Consider the following 20,653-nt stretch of genomic DNA (forward strand, 5'->3'; position numbering starts at 1 on the left):
GAACATCAATTTTAAAAGCCAAATATGAATCATATGCAGGCAGATTTCATGACTCATTGCTGCAACAGATCTAACCGCCAGTGCTGATCCTGCTTGCCATTAAGTCTGGCATTCCCTCTTGGATCCGTTCCTCTGGAGGGGAGCCCTTTCACAGATCTGGGCTACAGAGCTGAGCTAAAAACAGTCAAATGAGAATTTAAGCATTAAACAAATAAATGTGATATTTTCTCACACAAAGGATAAAATTCCAGGAATTTATTGCTCTATGTATGCTTAATCCATTAATTTGTCTTACAGTAGTCTTGAAGTGCCAAATTGTGTGCTACATTTAACATATCCTGTATTCCCTTCCAAATGCCACTTTACAGGGGGAGTACGAAACAACACAGCAGTGGTCACAAAACATAGCTTGAGCATCTCTCAAGAGCTTAAAAATAAAGATTTGCATACAAGCTGAATAACGAGATGTCAGTTAACAGGTCACTCAGCAACTTTAATAGAAATATCTTTAGGTGGCAGTTTCGTAGTGTTAAAATTTACAGCTTGAACTAAACATTCTCATCCCCACTGCAGTAACAAGATACTTGCAAAGAACAAGAACTATGGTACGTAAATGTTACACGCAAGAACCACTTCATTTCTATCAGAAGCAAAAATTGCTAATTATAAGCAAGGACAGGCCTAGCAGGCTAAGGCCATCACCCTATATTAAAAACATATACCTCCGAGTTTGGCAGTGGAATTCTATTTACCACGTTGACTTTTTTTTTTTTGGTTACATACAAGTACTCTTCCTCCCCTCCCACCACACACACTTTATAAACCCCCTTTTATTTTTATTATACCTCCATATTATTTACACGACTCCTAAAGATTAAGTACAAACTAGTATGAAATTAATGATAGCTTGCTCTTCAAATATGTATCCCATGGCTAAATAGATACCAAGCCAATCCAAGAGAGTGATCTGGAGTTATGATTTAGAAGCTTGTGTATCTGTGACTCCAGATGTTTTCTTATTAACTGTAGAGGATTCACTTGATCTGTCAACAATAGTTGCCTTACAAGTCGGGGTAGCGCTATCCAAGGTGAGCGTAGAGGTCTGTTCTACATTTACAGTAGTGCCAGGGTTGACAGTAAAGCTCCCAGCTTGAGTAATGGAGGGAAGCAAATACGCAGGCACTGTAGATGCCTCTGTGACCAAAGGAAGCAGAGGAACACATTTGGGTGGCATTGATAGAGGTGTTATTCCCGTTAGATTCAGAGGTGGTAAGGAGGGAAGGGATGGCAAACCTAAGGAGAAATAAAAAAAAAAAAAAAAAAAAAGCCAATGAGGTGCTGCATACCACAGACAGATCTGGAGAGAATCTCTGCTTCAAATTTTTATCTTCTCTAATCTATTTACTCTAGGAGAGGAGGAAGCTTTTTGAATTTAGTGTGAACATGATGTGCGTGCAGCACTGACTCAGCAGGCTACTTTCAAGCTTGATACTTTTCAGATTTCAGACCTGCAGAATCAGAATACTCTTGTTTGCTTCTACCTCCCCAGAGGACTAGGTATTTAGGGCATTAATACTGATGATTAGATTCTTCTGGCATTCACTGAAACTGCCAGAAACAAGAAGTTAACAAGAACCTTATTTCATACAAGCTTCCAATTTCTTTTTGCTTCCTCCATGTGCACTTTCAGCAGTTTTGTTTCATTCAAACCCATAAATCCAGTATTCATTCGTACTTCTGGCATTCAGCCAGGGCGCTTCCATCTCATCTTCTAGCACACAAGGAAACACTTCATATTTTCTTCTACCCATAAAACTATATATTCTCACTCTTGGCACAATCTCTTTTGAGATCATAAATCAAGTAACATAAGAAGAAACAAATACATACAGACACAGGTTTAGAATTAGTTTCTCTAAAGACATATTCCTTGTCTACCTAGTCTGGGCACTACCGTCAACTCCCATCTCAAGCAAACATTCAATTTATCCTCTTCAGGACTCCACCAGATGGCTCTACGCGAAAGCATCAAGGACCATCAAGGAGAGACCTGCTATTACAGCGTTTCAGTTTACAGAAGCACATACCAGGCTGTATGATTTCTGGAACAATGTGTGGTGCAGGTAAATTAAGTTTGGACAGATCAGTCAGGTTGGGAAGTCCTGCTGGTAACGGCATCAGACCTAAAAGAAGAATGGAAAAATTACAGCTGAAAAAACTGGGTTTTTTCTGTTTCTGAAATCTTATTGATCACTTAAAGTTATTTTATATTGCTTTACATCTTGATTATCATTTTTACATCTAAGAATGCAAATTCACCTGAATTTCAGCTTTTAACATGTATAGTGAAAACAGACACCTATTGCAGGAAGTCTGGACTAACAAATGTATAAACCAACCTTTCAGATTGTTTTGAGGAATTTTATTTCAAGGAATTAGTAGATTTGCATTCCAAGTTCAGCTTTTAACAAAGGTAGTTATTTCACTGCAGCACCGTACCAGAAGCCCTCCATTCCTAATTTGAATGGCATAACATAATTATAGGATGAAATACATAGTATTTCTGATCTCTAATTTTGATTATTATTAGTCTTTCTACTTAGTTATAACTAGAATTAAACACAAAAATATATAGAATAGGCAAGACAAAGTAACTTTCAAAGTCAGAAAGGACTGAAAACAAGAGAAACATGATGAACACAACACACCCCTTTCGATCATTATGTTTGCTATGGAACACATTCCTGCCTTAGATGAGCTGCATTTCTGGGAGAAGGGCTCTATTCCTACTTTGCGTTTAGCTCAGAGAAGGCTAATTCTGAAATAAACTGTTGATACTACAGCAATAAGATGGAGAAAAGTCTTACAGCAAGGCCACCATACATAGAATTTCATTTAAAAACGTTACCTTTACCTACCTGTGAATTCAATTAGCCACAAAGACTGACATAATCTGACTCAAAGTGCTTTAAAGCTCAGCTACAAGCAACTTTGGTTTGAACATTTTTAAAAATCTGAAAAAAGCTGAGCTTCACACAAATTCACTCAAATTTTAAAACCCCTGTATATTTAATACTTATAATTTCACTAGTGTGGCTGCAAATGGCAAAAAATATTCTAACCGCTTTCAAAAAATAATACTACTCAGAACAAGGTGAAAGGAAAATCCATATTTTGGGGAAAGGGGTGGGTAGGGGGCTGGAGAAGACTACTGCGTTAACAGAAGCTGAACTTCTTAGTAGTTCGCCATTTTATCTAAGCAGTACAAAATTATTAAGTTCGCTGCCCTTGTTTGCATGCACTTAGCTCTACCACACTTTTTTTTATGTTACGGAGCATACCTCCAAGCATTACTTAAAGCTTTTGTGCACATCTTCACCTACTTGTTTCATACCATACAAAACATAAAATACAACTCCTTCAGTGTTTTGGAACGCATGACAGTTCTGTGCCAGCACACCAACTACACAGCAAAAGCCTGTACAATCCTCATCTTACCCACTGTGAAAAATTCGGGAAAAATTCGGGAATACTACTGCTTGAAATGTTCATTATTATCAGGCACACTACTTTGTAGACAGACTCTTACTTTTGTTATACCAGTTTAAATTACCAAATAATTCAGAAAGAATAACTGCAACATACAGTTCTATATTGTTAGCCCTCCATTTATGCTAGGAAGAATGATCAAACTGAGTATTAAAAAGGAGTTTCCTAAAATGGAAAACTTTTATAGGTGAAAGGAAAGCAAAAAATATGCAAAACATGCCTTCTCAGATCTTCCTTCTGTCATGATGTCAGTGCAAAGGACAAACCAGAAACTGAAGTTATTTGCAAAAATATTTTTGCAAAATACAATTTATGAACTGGGGAAAGTAACAATATATCCATGCAATGTTGCCAATATCAAAGCTAATACCTTCCTAAGAAATGTTGAATGCTGCACCTATTGTGCAGGGGGGCCTAAAAGGTAAATGATTGTAAACTTTGTTGCCAACTCAATCCTCTCTGCTACAGACACCCTATGCACCTACTCTTAAAAAAACACCACACAACCACCAAACCAAAACTCCTAACATTGTAGAGGTTGTAGAGAGATCTTCACCATGACACGTGCAAGTTGCATGAAGTTATACCCTCCCACACCACAAAAAGCAGTGGAAAAGACAGCTCCCTTCCCTTGCTCCCTTAAGATTTTTGTTTCAGAAACATTTTAAGAAATTTTACCTACTCACCTGGTAATGTAGTTGCTGGATTAACTGGTGGCACAGAGGTAAGGGACTGACTGACTTGTGGTGGTAATAATGGAACCGTTGGAACACCTGAAGGAGTACACAGGAAAACATTAATTTTAAGCATACAACACTTCAGCTCCCTTCCTCAAGAAGTGCAAATAAATAATTGCTTGCAGGAGAATTACTACCTGCCTTAACTATAAAATGTTAATAAAGAAAAACAGTATCCTAAATAATATGTATTTTATTTCTGATAGAATTTTTTGCTATTATTTTGTGAGCAAGTAGGGCACAATTACAGTACTCTAGCACTTTGTTGCCAGGAAGAGTTTGAGAAGAGAGAATAAAATTTTCTCTTTCTTTCTTCTATAAAATTTTTAGAAACATCTGTGATGCAAAAGAAGTCAGAAAACCCCATGCATTCCAGAAATCAGTTACTTGCATACTAACCTGTACTGAGAACATTACTGACAGTAGTTGAAGGTGAACTAATAGAAAGTCCTGAAAGACTCTGCTCGAGGCCTGCTGACCCCGGGGGTAATGCAGCTGAGGGATTAACTGATGACAGCTGAACCTTATCGAAAGGAAAAAAGAAAGTTACATCATTAGGGTTTGTAATGGACCAACAGAAGCACAAAAGCAATACAACATCATAATCCATTTTTACCAAGCCAGACAAGTGGCTAACACTTACCTCTGTGAAGCCATCTTTGAGGGGACTGAGAGATGCACTAGGCAACTGTCCTGGGAGAGAAATTTTCTTTCCCTCTTCAAATGGACGTGTAGGTATCCTATGCAAATACCCATACCCAATGCCACATCCTAGGCTTTTAAAACATGAACATTTAAAAGTCAGTGAAGTGATCTTACAACTACAGTCTCCATAGCAAACAACGAACAAATGACTCAAGATGCCAACAAGTTTCAAGGTAAGTTCTGTCCAACTTTCCCCTTCCCACCGCCCCCAAATATTGACTCATTTTCTATGGAGAAACAATCAATACAAGACAAATTAAAGGAAATTATGTAGCTTTTAGCAATAAATATTTAGCACAAAATAAATTTCATTGTTATTTAAACCAAGTAGCTATATCAGGTACGCAGCTAGGCATTTAACTCTCATCAGTTATTTGCAATCCTCTATTCTGGCTACTGCACAATACTTTTTAAGAATATACTACAGCCTAATGAGTACTTAAGTCTAATGCAGAAAGCAACCATCGCACTTTATGCATTTCTGCACTAACTAATTTACTGTGAGAATACACACACACACATTAGTAACTAAACCTGAATTTCAAGGAAATATATACTTTATTACATCAGAATGCCTTTGATAAAACAACACTTTTCCTGTTTGTAGAAAACTTAAGCAAGCAGCTTTTAGGCTAGTGCTATAAGGTGGTCATCCCCATAACACACTGTCTCCTTACCTGCCTTCTCCACCCCAGGCAGAATTTGGAGTAATCACCACTTCTCGACAATTATCTGTGTCTGCGTTGTACACATAAAGTTTTAATGGCTTTGCTTCATATGCTTCAATAAGGGAAAAGAGATCTACAGACTGCAAAGGAGTAAAAACAAGTAAGGGCTTTCTTGTCCTTATTTTATCATTTGACATTAGAACGATCATCTTTCTAGTCCTAAGTTTCTGGAACAGAACCTTGTAACTGCTACATGTTGCAATCGTTGCAGTGCTGCTGTTTTATCACAAGGCCAACTTTAATATGTCCTTTGCTAGCGCAACTCAAGGTATGCGGCACAACACAGATTTCAAATCTGCTATTTGAAATATTAATATTAGAGTACAAAAAAAGTTTCTATCTGACTTCATGAAGATATTTAAGAGCAATTTTTAATTCCAGAATTGCATTTAAGCACAAGGAAGAGGCACCATGCCAGAGCTTCTTCCTCTTTGCATTAACTTACATCCATTAGCACTGAAAGAGACAGAACCAGAGATGTTTCAAACTGCCCTGGTACAACCTTTTTTTTTTTTTTTTTAAAATCAAAATCTTATTTTTATATACTTACCTCATTCATAACAGTATCTGCTCCAATGATATAGTCACTATGAGGTCTAAGTCCAGCTAATGCAGCAGGAGAATTTGGTTCCACCTCCTAGTTTTAAGATGGAAAGTTACAAAATGCTACATGTCAGGGTGCAGCAGGACAGTTAGATATGTACCTCACACAAGTTTTGAATCAGACAGACAAACTGGTCAACTTTTCAATGCAATTAGTAGAACAGTCACTGAACTAGTGAAACAGTGGCTAGATAACAGTCTCTTCTGACACCATTACAAGGAGCTCTGAGTATTGTACAAACCCACTGATGTAAATACAAGATCTGATAAAATACGAACAGACATACAGTTCTAGTTCAAAAGTCTTTCCAAACCCAAAATCAATGAAGACAAAACAGACCAGTTTGGTCTCATGGCTTGTAAACCCCCTTGCAAGTTACTTATCAGTAAAAAATATAAAGTTTAACAGTAAGCAGTGTTGAAGAAAAATATTTGGAAGTCCGTACATACCAAAACATGCCACACATTTTCATTGGCCCCGTCAAAGCTGCAGAAGCGAATGCTCACACCCAGCAGGCCCTGTCCACCCCACATATTGCTGGGGGTCACTGATGTTTCTCTCAGCTCCAGTGTTTTGCTACTGTACACCAGCATTTTTACAGGTTTTTCAACATTTGCTTTCAACAGGTCCTTGAGAGTGTCATTGTCTTTATTCTGCAAATGTTCAAACAAGAGCTTGGTTTAGTGTTTTAACACAGCAAGCATCCAGTTCTATAGCACTGCTTTTATATTTCAAAGGTCCTATAAACACCATGCAGTATCAGAATATGTATCTACAGCTATAGTATAACAAGCTTTCAGTCCCTTCACAACTCTAGAATACAACTCTGGCGAAAACCTGGATTTCACAATAAACAGGTCACACGTTCCAAACATGAAAGCACTTGAATTAAACCTGTGATACGATGCACCTTGGAGCTTTTCAGAGGCTTTCTTTAATCCAGCCATACTGATGGAAGAGCTTAACGACAGCTGTTCTTTTCCACTGGTATGATGGTTTGCTGTCTCACTAAAGCTCTGCCTGAAAACTCTCTCCCCTGACTCCTGCCCAGCTAACAGCTTTGATAACAGCTCTTTCGATCAACCTGTTCTGACTGAACTGAGTTTGCAAGCTCTCATACAAACAGTTTTACAGACAGAACTAGGGGGGCACTAACAAGCACACCAGTACAGTCTTCTGCTGGCTCAGATGTCTGCAGAGAGCATGTCTGTTTGTCTGCATCCTTATTCTTTTCATCCTTACTCACCTATTTTTGATAGAATTATAACTACAGCGTGAAGGAAATTCATTTCTGATGCAGTTAGGCTTTCTCATTTTAAACTAAGGAGAAACAGTATATACATTTAAATAAAACAAATGCATTTGTTTACCTATAAAAATAAGATCCTCAGCACATTGTTTATATTCAAGCGTTATAAAACAGCAACACACTTACCAATCTTGAACCATTAATGGACACAATAAAATCAAAGAATGGCTCCAGTCCAGCTCTATGCCCCGGTGAGTTTTCTTGTACCTAACAAAGTTAAAAAAGAATTTAGCAAGATGTGTACCAATGCTGATCTACAGATTAGAATTATATTTCTGCTTGTGCAAACTGTAGTTCGAGAAGCTACTGATGTTTCTGTGTACAATTTGTAAATGTTCAAATATAATCCTTTGGACCAAAAAATCTCTCCCTTAAAAGAAAAAAAAAAAAAGGGAAGAAAAAAGAGCACAAAACATTTAAAAAGAATCAGTAATTTATAAATCATTGAGGAATGACAACAGTAGCCACTCCCTGGGACAAGCACTCCGTAACAGCTGCAGCACATAAGCTGCAGATATTTATTTCAATAAAGGAAATTATGATCAAAGGACAAGCTCAATGAATTCTGAAAAAATTGGTTAAAACACAGTATCTTTCCACAGAAACACCAGTGTTGGGCCTTGCTTTTTAACTTATACTTACTAGAGGAAAAGGAGTCACATCTGTGCAAGCACAGGTTGTTGTTATCTCATGATTAAACATCACCTGTTGACATTCTCGAGACACAGAGGGCATCTGTACAACAGATGATTTATTAACATACCAACAAGCTGCAAGAAAAGGGACTTGTGCAATTTTGCAGCCATGGCAGCTCAAACAATTAAACCACTCCACCACGACAAGGCCTAAGTATAGGATACACGCCACGCCCAGAAGTTTCAAGTAGCTTTTAATTCCAAATGGAGTAACTCAGACATTTTGCCAGTGTTGTTTTTTCACCATTACACACACTGCTGACAGACTAAAGTAACTCCAGTATGGCTATCAGGTTTTTCCTACAGCCTTTGTAGTAAAGGCTATCTTTCTTTATTTGTATACTGATTCATTTTACCCGCTGGCTTTTTCTTTTATGTGCTATGTTCGTCTTCCAAGAAGATCTAAAAAGTGTTACCCTTTACAGTGTGGTTTCTTACATTACCTGTTATTCCATCTGACAGAACCGGGTACAAATCTGCTAGTTTGTTCAAATACTGGTCTGATTCTGCAGGAATTGAGTTTTCTTAATATGACTCATCTAGAACAAAATATTACAATATGAAAAAAAAAAAAGCTCAATTACTACTAAAACTGTCCTCTTAAGAGTCTATCTACCTCTGCCCAACACATTCACAAAATCAGAGCTTGGAAAAAAACCCAGATTACTTGTGGATACATTTCTGTAACAGATGCCAGGAGATTAGAACATTAATGTCACATAACCTAAACATTTATTAAAGAAAAAAATAATCTGAATCAATAGCTCCAGAATCACATCACACATACTGATTGCTGTCCAAGATTTGTAAACAGCAAAAAAGTATGAAACAAGTATTATCCAAAAGTAATAAAAATCACTGATGCAGCAATAGCATCCTCAAAACCATATTTATAATTTCTAATTAGAACTTGAAGTGCGTCTGCAGAAATGTCTCTTCAAGAGGCCTGCATGCTTTGGAAATAATTTCCTACAACGAGGGGTACAGATACTCTCCCTCTCTGCCACGTGTTAACTGTACGGAACCACAGCGCTCTCAGTCACCAAAGGAACTTGCAGTCCCACTAAATAGATCCAAACTACTGTCTCCACGTTACTTAATCTGTCGGTTCAAGATGCCTCTTGCCAAGAACAACCAGACAGCAAGGTGTGCACCAGGTAACAGGGTAAAGGTACAAGCTCAGCTCCACGTAGCAGACCCTCTGGACACTAGCTGCATAGAAACATTGTGGATGTTGATATGACATTAGTGGACTGTCCCTGGAGCTCATTTTAACTTTAGCTATCAAACTTTTGGTAATGTAGAGCTACCACAGAACAACATCCACAAAAATTTTAGCTTAGAAGTAAAAAAGTTACATGAAAGCAGAATTAAAGAACTCTGGTCTTCTATGGATATGGGCCATAATTACATTCTCAAGCTTGAAGTTCCTCTTGTAATTAAGTCATCCAAAACATCCTCTCCTCTAATGTTGTTCTTCTAGTAGCAAATGTAGAATGAGCTTGTGCTGTTTGTTGCTCATCCCTCAGTTTACAGAGATGATATGAAAATATTTTAATAGGGTCTCTCTCATTCCACCACCTATTGCATATGACATATAAGAGCTTAAATTTTGTTGCTTTAATGAGTCTGACAAAGGCTTTAAATCAGCAGATGCTTTCAGAAGTTACTGGAAAACAGGAATGTTAAGAGACAGAACATGTCTTTCTAAACCTCATCATTAAAGATCAGCAAATCCAGCAAACTGATGTATTTCTTCAGATAACATGTAAGATTGTTAGGACTGGACATATGCCACGGCCTTGAAATTATGAAGCGCCAGACTTCACTCAGCCACTAGGTCAGCTGCAAAAGCTGTCCTGACGTGGTCCACTCTTTATTCAGAGATTTTCCTCCACTTCCAGATGAACTTCTTGAAAAACCCAAACACAAATCCCCTACACCCTGACACAAGATCCCTCCCCCATCACCTACACCTCTACCTCACTGCCTCTACCAATTACACCCTGAACACTGCGAACCAAACGTGACCAGTATTCAATAAGGTAATCTTTCAAAATGAGAAGGCGCACCTACAATAAATGAGAATTACGTATGTTCAGCATCCATCAGTGTCAATCTCACTGATACCTGGGATGTACAGAATTGGTGTTCTAAGTAAATTATTTATAGTCTGCCCCAAACTGATGGACTGCAAGCGTTTCCAAGTTCCAAACGATTAGTTTGCAAAAGAGTTTTCAGATGTTAAACACCTTCCCCCAAATCAATCACAATCCTGAATGTTTCTGCATGATTTGTTTCTAAGTGGGCATGTAAAAACCACCAGGAAGCTGTATCTAAAAGAAATCAAGCTCTCGCAGTTACATCAATCATACATGCACCTCAAATGCATGTAGTTGCATCCCTTCTGTCATCACATGCTGCCATCACATTTCCTCATGCTGCCACGTACAAGTTCAGTCACAAAAAATTCCCTATTTCCCTAGTTTGTTTGGCCCAACATCACTGACAGAAAAGCACTTTTCATGCCTGGCAGTCCCATAAATGCAGAACAGAAGTTCTGAGTTCATTCCACATTGACACGTCTCTTCCTTAAAGTGGTGACATACTCAAATTCATCACCATCGCGCAGTACCAAACGCACACCACAGCTCTCTGTGGCCACGGTTCTCTTTCAGGAACATCAGCAAAGGATAACCAGGGACCTTAGGAAATACAAGGGCACAAAAACCTTCTTATTAATGATGGAAATAAAGGTTCCACGTATACGTACATAAACTCTAGGCCTCCTAAGCAATCTGGCTTTGTGCAGCTTTGCTGTATGCCCCAAGCAGGTATTCAGTAGCTTGCCTTTGTAATTGAATAAGGACTGCAAAAATAATCAAGTAACACCATTTACAACAGATGCCACTGCAGGCAAAATACCATCCGTGGCAGCTTAGGAAGCCTAATTCTCTCGAACCCAGCTGTTATTTCAGACATATAAGTTACAGACACCTGTGGGTAAATGCCACGACTTTCCAACAGCAGAGAAACACAGTGGAACAGACTATCCAGGGAAGCTGTGGAACTGCCACCCCCAGAGCTTTTTAAGAGCAAGCGAAGAAAACCTCTATCAGAATGGTGAATGTCAGAAGGCAGATACGGGCTGTACGGCTCTTTCAGCCTTGTATAGTGCTGCAGGACTTCAGATTCTCACTGAGATGACAGCAGGGCTGCTGAGCACATAGATTACAGGCTAATTATTCCACTTTTAATTCACTGTCAAGAATTAAACAGGGGAAAGGTTTCAAGGTCAAGACACTAATTTTAATCTGCGTTACTAAAGATACTTCTTCTTTGGTAAATAACATGAAGTTTCTCTTTGCTGAACACCTTTCCCGACACTACCAATTCATGCCTACACAGTATATATTGTACATTACACATTTTAATAAGGTTGATCAGCAACACAATGGTCACAAATTTAAGTCCTGAGCCAGAAGTCTGCCATAAATGGCATTAGGCATGGAAACCCTGATTTTCAGAGGCAGATGAAGGCTCTCACCACTTCTGGAAATCAGGTATCTTATATTACTGTCCACTTAAAACTTTCAGAAGCTTAGCTTCAAGCACTAAATACACAATTCTCAAGGAACACAAGCTATGAAACTTATTTTTTTCCCCACATAAGAAATGCTTCCTAATATTTATTACCAACAAAATGCTGAAGGAATCGTGTTGGTTTGTTTTTTTTTTTTAGTTCTTCCACCCACTCTGTAATTGTTAATAAAATTTCATTATATATCATGGATAAGCAATTCCTGTTAGGTCTGACAATCTATTTTATTTCTGTCAGCTATTTTAACACATTACACTATAAAACTGTATTGAATTTCCTTAAAAAATACCCAGGTTTTGAGGAAAAAAGCTTTATAAGCTTTTTGTAAGGAAGTAAGGTTCCCTATATTAGCATCAAATTTTATTTTAGCACTGAGAATTTAACTTGAGCTTTTAAAATGTGAGCCTCCTTCAAAAATAAGTCATCTCTTCATGGCAACATGTTTGTACCCCCGCTACAACAAACCAAAGTGCTCAAGTAAAAGTTAGAAATCTAAACTTTGGGCACTTGCTGTTCAGTATCTTTTAGGGAGAACAGCATGTAACACAGTAGCATACAAATCTCATGCAGATAAAAATTCTTACATAGAATCATAAAATCATTTGGGTTGGAAAAGACTTTAAGATCACCAAGTCCAATGCAAACCTGACACTGCCAAGTCCATACCTAAACCATGTCCCCAAGTGCCACATCTACATGCCTTTTAAGTATCTCCAAGAACAGTGATTGCACCACTTCCCTGGGCAGCCTGGCTGTTCCAATGCTTCACCACCCTTCCAGTGAAAGGATTTTTCCTAATAGCCAATCTAAACCTCCCCTGGCAAAATTGAAACTGTTTCCTCTTGTCTTGTCACTTGCTACCTGGGAGAAGAGATGGACACCCACCATGCTACAACCCCCTTTCAGGCAGCTGTAGAGAGCAGTAAGGTCCCCCTGAGCCACCTCCTCTCCAGGCTAAACATCCCCATTTCCCTCACCTGCCTCTCATAAGACTTGTGCTCCAGCCCCTTCACCAGCTTCGCTGCCCTTCTCTGGACACGCTCCAGCACCTCCATGTCCCTCTTGTAGTGAGGGGGCCCAAGACTGAACACATAGTATTTGAGGTGCAGCCTCGTCAGTGCCAAGTACAGGGGGACAATCACTGCCCTTGTCCTGCTGGCCACACTGTTTCTGATACAAGCCAGGATGCTCTTGGCCTTCTCATGTTCAGCTGACTGACAACCAGCACCCCCAGGTCCTTTCCCACCAGGCAGCTTTCCAGCTGCTCTTCCCCAAACCTGTAGCATTGCGTGGGGTTGTTGAGACATCATCTATGAGTTCAAGAAATTGTCAAGTCATTACAACAGCCTGGGCAAACTGTAGCAGTTTCACACTGCTGAACAAGAAAGTTACTAAAACTTTCCTTCACTCTGTTTTGAAGAGCAAAAAAGAAAAAAAAAAGCATACTGAGCAACAGAGTCAGACAGTTGCAGCCACACAACTTACGTTAAGGAAACTTATGGAGGAGAAAAACAAAGGAGAAAATTCCTAGAGGTAAATAGCATTGCATGCTACCAGTCTGGAAGTACTAGTTAAAAATTATTTATAAGCATGACATGAATCAGTAAGTAGAAGTCAAACAGCAAAAGCACATATGATAAATAAAAGTATATTCAAGTAAGAACTGTGTCAAACAAATGACTGATTATTAGGTCTACCTATGAAGACACCAGGGCAACAAAACAGTTTGCAACTTTCTCTCCCTCTTAAAAAAAAAAAAAAAAGCTACCTTTCAAGAAACCCCAGCAGTGCAACCCACTGCAACTTTTCCTGTCAAGTATGCACATGATGAAATTGCTTTCCTTCAACAGCGCTTCAGTCCTGAAGCGTTCCTATTTCCTGTTACAAGAGCACTGATAATAAAGCTCACAGTGAAAGTGATATTGCGCTGAATATTAGCAAAGACAGCCAAAAAGATTTAAGTAATTTGCAAAAATTACATCAGAAATTAATGACTGTATTGTTCACTTACTGTATGTATTTCCGCTCCTGTATGAAGCGAGCAGAGCAAAATACTTGCTACCAGTTTTGTAGGGAGCCAACATGTACAGTCTAAAAGTCTCACTGTAAGAAGCCTGTGACTTGCAACAGTCTCAGTTTGCTCATCTCTTTGGCAACTTGTACTTGGCTCCTATAGTCATTCTTAACAATGTTAGCTCATTTGTTTCATGCCCTTTTAACACATATTTTTCATTTATCTACCCTACCCAAACAAATTATTCCAATAATTAAAAAGATTTTCTGACATTTCTCTAGTTTTCCAGCACCTAATGAAATCTTAAAAATAACCACTAGCAAATGACTGCTAGCAAGCTAGACCAAGCACGGAAGTACTAACTCATGTGAGCTGAAGTCTTGTGCTCTTTCACATGTCTGAAACGTGGGGCTTGCTCTAGACAGAGAGCTGACCCGAGAGGATGCTATGCCAACAAACAACTAGCCCAGCACGGTGCCTGCAGTGAGGGTACTCACGGTGCAGCTGCAGCGGCAAAAGCGCTACGGTGCGGGCAAGTCTATCGGTAACTGGCAAAGTTACTGCACGGCCCGGTGCACCGGGCTCACGGACACAGCCCAGGCACCGCCCCGCTCACCGAGCGGGACACACGTTAACGAAGGGACCTGCAAACAGCTGCTCACAAGACCTTTAACGCAGCCTACCGAAGCACTCTGCTGCACGCCCAGCCAAGGCTCTGCGGCCGCGGTGCGAACAAGCACTACGCGGAGCAGCAGCGCTGCCCTCCGCACGGCCGCAGCCGGCAGCACGGCTGGGTCCCGCACCGCCGGCGCGGGGCGGAGCGGCTGCGATTCATGTCGCGACGCGCCTGTCGAGATAACGCCGCCCGGGCGCCTGCGGGGCGGCTACCCGGCGCTGCCCGGCAGCCGCGGCCCAGCCCACCGCCGGCGGGGTGAGGCGGTCCGGGGCAAGCGCCAGGCCGCGGCAGCCCCGCGGGCTGAGGCGAAGCCCCGGGCGGGGAGCTCCGGCGGGCACCGCCGCTGCCCGAGCGCCTCCTCCGCCGGGCGGGAAGCGCGGCGGGGCCGCCCGGCCCCGGGGAGCGCCTGAGGCCGCCCGAGCGCGGACCCGCGGAGGGAGAGGCCGCCGGGCCCAAGAGCCGCCGCCGGGCCCACGGCCGCTGGGCGCCCGCCCGCTCCCCGCGCCCTTACCCGCAGGACGTGGTAGCCCTCGGTGCCCCCGCCGGGGATCTCGACGCTCTGCGAGCCGCCCATGGCCGCGGCGGGCGCGGTGGCGGCGCTGTTCCCCGCACAAAGCCCCGCGCACCAGGGACGTGGCACTCGCTCCCTCCTCCCGCCCAGCTCGCGAGGGGCGGGCTAAGGCCGCGCGCGGGGCATGCCGGGAGGCCGGTCCGCAGCGCCCCCTGCCGGCCCTCCCGCCGGGTGCAGGCCGTACGGCGGCCGCCCTGGGACAGACCTCGCCCGCTCGGCTCCGGGGCGGCGCGGGCGCTACGGTGGCCGCGGGGCACGACTCCCCTCCCTCCCGTCTTTGGCGCGGCGGCGCCCCCTGGCGGCTGAGGGCGGCGCTGCCGGGTCTCCCCGGGCCGGGGAACGGCGGCGGTGCTGGGCAGGAGCCGTTGATTACCGCCCGTCGGTGCCAGTTGTGCTGGTGATGTGTAGCAAAGCGGGTGCACAGAGCACAAAGCTGGAGCGGAAGCGCTAACGGCCCGGGTGCGGCGCCGGTCCGGGCCGCCCTGGGGGCTCCCTGCGGTTTGCTGGGGAGCTGCGAGCCCCAGGGTTAGGCAGCCCCTGCAGAGTGTCCCTTGTGCCTGGCAGGCCCCCGGTGACACTTTCGCACAGCCCGCCCGTGCGAACCAGGCCGCTGCCGTCTCCGGTAGGGCGGGTGACACCCCCCCACCCCCACCCTTGGCCACCTCGCTGTGCCAGGTGTCCCCCCCGGCACGGCCAGCCCTGGCTTGTGCCCGCACGTCACTTCAGGTACCCTTGTGTCCCTGCGCAGCGTCTACTCACCATCACAAGAAGAAATCATCTCTAGGATACCCAGAGGCAGCAATGCAAAGTAAAAAGGCAAAGTGTGTAACATATTTTACAAGGATTTCTGTGCATTTAGTACAGTACGATACATCTGTTAGAGTGAGCTGATGAAGTCACACAAAGAAATCTAAAAACTAGACTGGCTTCAGCAGATCTCATGCCTCCATGTTCATGCCGTTCAGATTTGGGAGGAAAATCCCAGCCACATCCGTTTCTCCCTTGCTGTTAGAGGTTCACGACAGACAGTGGTATAACTGTGTTCACTGTGACCCAGGGATGGCAGCTGTGGTTTATCGCCCTTTATCCAAAGCCTCCTAAAGGATCCATACCTGGTGGCAAACTACCACCCAGTCATTCTTCGCTCTCTTCTGGGAGAGCGGCTCCCACATGACAGCTCTCCTGCTGCTGCAAGGTCGGTGCTGTCGATCTTGTGGATTGCTTGTAGGTTTTCTGCGGCCATGAGGCAGATGCTACCAGATGTCCTCCTGGCTTACCGGCTGTGTTATGCCAACCCCTCCTTTATTAAGAACAACTCTATGGGTGAAAAATCTTCATTTAGTGAAGGCTTCTCTACAGTATATTCAGTTTCATTACTTTGCCTTTGGACTGCAAGACCCTTGAATTACTATTGCTGTGTTAAGGGGAAAAACTCCCACCACTCAAAACCTCAAACAACACTGCCATGGGTGGCTTTTCTCCCCCAGCCAAAGCTCCATAAATTCCAGTGCATTTTTAGACCACACAGTAAATTTCAATGACAACTCTGTTTCCCCAGAAATTATGAAGAGGTGAGTGGCTCTACAGCTAGCAAACATTTTATTAATGGCAGGCATTTCCTACTCAGAGTTTATGTTGGGTCAGATGTAATAATTGTTGATGTGCTTCATTGAGGGCACTAATTCCTCACCTCAGCGTGTTACATACCTCATCCTTAAAGAGTTATCCCTCAGCAGAGGTTACTGTAATGAGTACTACATCACAGTGAAACACACTGTAAAATACCTCTTAGAGGCCCTTTCCCGTGTCATTAAAGGTTGTAAAGAAAAGATCTGAACTTGGATTTCTTTGTGAAAAAAAAGGTGACTTACCCCAAACACAATACTTCTGTCCACCAAGACCAGAACCAAAAAGAGTAACAGTGTTTTGCCATTGAAAATTTGCCATTTTGATGAATCCGTGTGTTCGAAAAACCCTGAGGTGAATACCAGTCTTTCACACACTTCCACCTGGCCTCTAAACATGTAAACAGCCTTAAATCTGGGATTGCCCAAATGGCTCAGCATTGATTTTATGAGCCTAACTTCTAATCGGCCAAAGCCAAAGCCACCATGTACAAAGCAGAAGAGGAAGAAAGCCCCTGTCACTGACAGTAACACTTCCGTGGCTGAATTCTGCTCCTGCAACCACTGAGGGTTGTGTGAGGGGCTGAGGAGGAGACAGAAGTACCCTGGCAATTTGCAGCAGCTACTACATCCAGCTGTTTGTGAAAGGGAATATGAATTGTGCCTATTCTGACTGTGGTTGCAAGAGTGAAATGTTATCAAAGGAAGAATTCTCTTCATGTTTCCTAAAGGTGCTAGCGGGGAGACAAGTTGACAGAGATTTTGCAAGTCCGTGAGTCTGCTCAGACATTACACCCTCTGTGAGCCAGTCAGTACTGTTGCATCAGTAGTCAGTTTGGCTTCTTCTCACAGAACCTAAGAAATTTTATTTCCCTCTTCCTCAGGAAATCTGTAAAAGTTTCATGCCTGCATGTGGTCAATCCAGAAACAGACAGCCATATTTTGTTCTTCTTAATCACTCAAGTCAACCCCTTCAGAGAAATATGAACTTGGCCCCTCTCTGGAGACATAAACTACATGCATTGCTGCAAGACCTGAGATGCTTTTTCTTAGGGCTGTTTGCCTTATCACAGCATCTCAGCTTTCCATCAAAATGCAGTCACTCTTTTTGGGCTGGCTCCACCTCAGTGAAGAAAGATGGTCTCTGCAGATGTCCATCGATTCCCATTAAGGGCTGAACTAAAACACCAGATTTATCTGAGGAAATATCTTTGAACTTGGTCCAGTGTTCTATGGCAAAAGACTAATCTGTAAAAAACAAACAAACAAACAAAAAAAACCCCACAAAAAACCCAAAGAAACTTTTAGAACCTTTTCAGATGAAAAAGACACAAAACCTACCTGAGAAATAGTGAACTAGGTTATCTGAAAAGGACACAAAACCTACCTGAGAAATAGGGAACAAGATTGCCTGAAAGTATTATTTAAGACCTAATGAAAACAAACTCCATTTGCAGAAATCAACTTGTCGAATATAACCTACCTGTTTCTTTCTCTGTGTATCTCAGCAGCTGCATTTCAAAAGTAATTAAAGTTAATGAGCTGTGCTTTGTGGTAGAATCACGAAAACTTAATTGGCATAATCAGTTGTGAGATAGCAAGTGCATCTTCCTGGATAACAACATGTCATCATTTGATAATAATAATGAATTTAATAAATAAATCAGAGCCCTTCTAATATGTTAATAAAATAATGAAGCAGAAGGCACACGTGCAAATGATGAATTATTAGTTAGGAGACTGCACACAATTGTTTGAGTAAGATGGATGGGGAAGTGGCCTTCTTTAAACTGTCAGCTGCAGCTGTTGGCTAAAAATCCACTGTGCAATAGATGAAACAGCCACGCTGCCCTTTGCAGAGAGCACGTTGCAAATGCTTTCAGCGGGGGCCAGAATCCCTCTGCAGAGCAGGATATACGGTGGCTGAAGAAAAACAGCTCTGCTTTTTTTCTTTTTTTTTTTCCTTCCCTCCCTAAGCCCTTCTGTATTGTTGGTGCTGGGCAAACAGGAGTAAAGATGGACAGCGAAACCCAGGCATACGTAGCAGAATGGGAGCTATTGAAATGCAGTGTACAATCAGCCTGGCTGACCCAAATCACTTAGAGGCTAAGACAGGCAGAAAATGATGATTTATTGCAGAAATGGCCTTAAGCTCAAACACAGACAAATATACCAGAACAAAAGCTTCTGAGGCATTATTAAGAATCAGTAAATAGAATCATTTTATTTGATTAAAATTAAATTAAGTGAATACTGCCAGAGTTATGGGAAGGCTTGCATCTCCAGTGGGTAAGGTAATAAAAGGGATTGTCCCAGTAAGCAAACACTGAAGATAGTTTTAGGCAGAAACAGAGAAGCAGTGTCCAGTGACTGAGAAGAGGATGGGTCATAAGATAGCGCTTGGTCGCAACACCTTTTATCCCCTAATCAATGTATGACCTCATTCATTCCTGCTCTTAATGTATTGCCCAAGATGAGGAACTGCGGGTCAGAATATCTGCTTGTTGAACCTGGTCCCAGCAGAGCATGACTGGGGTTGGAAAGAGCCATGAAGTCTGATGTACGACTACAAACAACTCATCTGTTGGCAGCGCCCAAGAAGGTTTTATCTCCTTTGCAAGCATACACGGAACAAACTGCGGCTACTTGGAAGGCATCCACCTGGCTGCGCACCCTTAACACTTAGAACCTCACCTTAGTAGAAGATGTAAAGCACAGATTCTTCAGCTCTACAAAATAAGTAGCTCTAGCTTGCACAATGGCTGGTAAAAGCCTGCTGACACAGAGAGGCCATACAGCCATTCGTTAGGCTGCAGCAGTACTCACCTATGCTCCCCACAGTCTCAGTTTAGGAGCAGCAGGTGTTTTGGAACCGAGGCCATCTAGTAAAATAAAGTAAGGTAGCAATGGCCAGCAGGTGTGCAAATGCAAGACGTGTGAGACTGAACCTGTTCTTGACCTGTTGCTGGCAACAGCTGTGAAAAGACCAGAGCATGTCTGAAATGTAAAGAGAAATTAACAGTGAAGCACTCCGAATGGAAGCCAAGCATTAATGAGCCTCAGACCAAATAAGCCCCCAAAACCCAGCAGGCTGTGATTAAATACTATGGTCTGATGCTCTAGAAGTTAATTAAGTACACGAATGATATGGGGCTTTTGTAAAGCTGCTTTTATGGACATTAGTTGCTATGCAGCTGAAAAGGGAATGAAATGCAAGGGAGGAAGGCACTGGCTGGACAGGTCATAGTCTTCTCAGTGGGGATGCAGCAGGGCTGCTTCTCCCCTTACGCTGTACAAGGCACAAAAAGACAATGCTGAACTCAGAAAGCCCAGTCTTGACCACTTGACATTTTTTTGCCACTGCAAAAATCCATCAATTTCTGTTGCATTCTTGCTGATTTACACTCATGCACAAGGCAGGGGAAGCAGTTTCAGTGAGATAATTAGGAGTGACTTGTATCCAGTGAAAGAGCTGGAGCTAATCAGCCTTCAACTGAAAACTCTAACTTGATAATACTGCGAGATGTAGCAGCTTCCTCATGTCAGTGGGAGGGAAGGGCCACGATGTCAGCAGGATCAGACCTAGCACACTGCATCTCTGTAAGGGGAATGCTCAGGTGGCAGATAGCTGCAGAACTGCTCTCTGCTTTCCCCCCAGAGCTCCTAGCATGGGCACATATCAGAGATGCAGTCAGTGTTGTCATGCTCTGGTTATTATCAGGAACAGTTCCTCTGGCTGCCGTAATTTGCACTGAGGACTGCAGATGCCATCAACAGATCACAGGGAGAGGGACTGCAAAAGTAATCTACAGCCCTTTTCCCCAAGTGAGTCGAGACCA

The 20,653-nt window shown here is 42.5% G+C and overlaps 1 protein-coding gene across 2 annotated transcripts; it reads right to left on the reverse strand.

Annotated features, from left to right (window-relative positions):
• Window positions 1-240: 240 nt before the first annotated feature.
• Window positions 241-15,294, reverse strand: GORASP2 (golgi reassembly stacking protein 2). 2 transcript variants are annotated; one of them, XM_055718523.1, is made up of 11 exons: window positions 15,130-15,280; window positions 8,771-8,866; window positions 7,759-7,839; window positions 6,773-6,976; window positions 6,270-6,356; window positions 5,669-5,799; window positions 4,930-5,062; window positions 4,686-4,809; window positions 4,236-4,322; window positions 2,088-2,183; window positions 241-1,293 (listed from the first exon to the last, which is right to left on the reverse strand). In XM_055718523.1, exons 4-11 carry the CDS (start codon window positions 6,914-6,916, stop codon window positions 974-976), a joined length of 1,122 nt encoding a protein of 373 aa, XP_055574498.1. In that variant the 5' UTR covers window positions 6,917-6,976; window positions 7,759-7,839; window positions 8,771-8,866; window positions 15,130-15,280; the 3' UTR covers window positions 241-973. The 2 variants fall into 2 exon arrangements, with proteins under 2 accessions (XP_055574498.1, XP_055574497.1); XM_055718522.1 differs by lacking the exon at window positions 8,771-8,866 and having other exon boundaries at window positions 15,130-15,294.
• Between the last annotated feature and the right edge of the window lie 5,359 nt (window positions 15,295-20,653).

The sequence above is a fragment of the Falco cherrug genome, chromosome 8 (assembly GCF_023634085.1).
Source record: "Falco cherrug isolate bFalChe1 chromosome 8, bFalChe1.pri, whole genome shotgun sequence".
Taxonomy (NCBI): Eukaryota; Metazoa; Chordata; class Aves; order Falconiformes; family Falconidae; genus Falco; species Falco cherrug.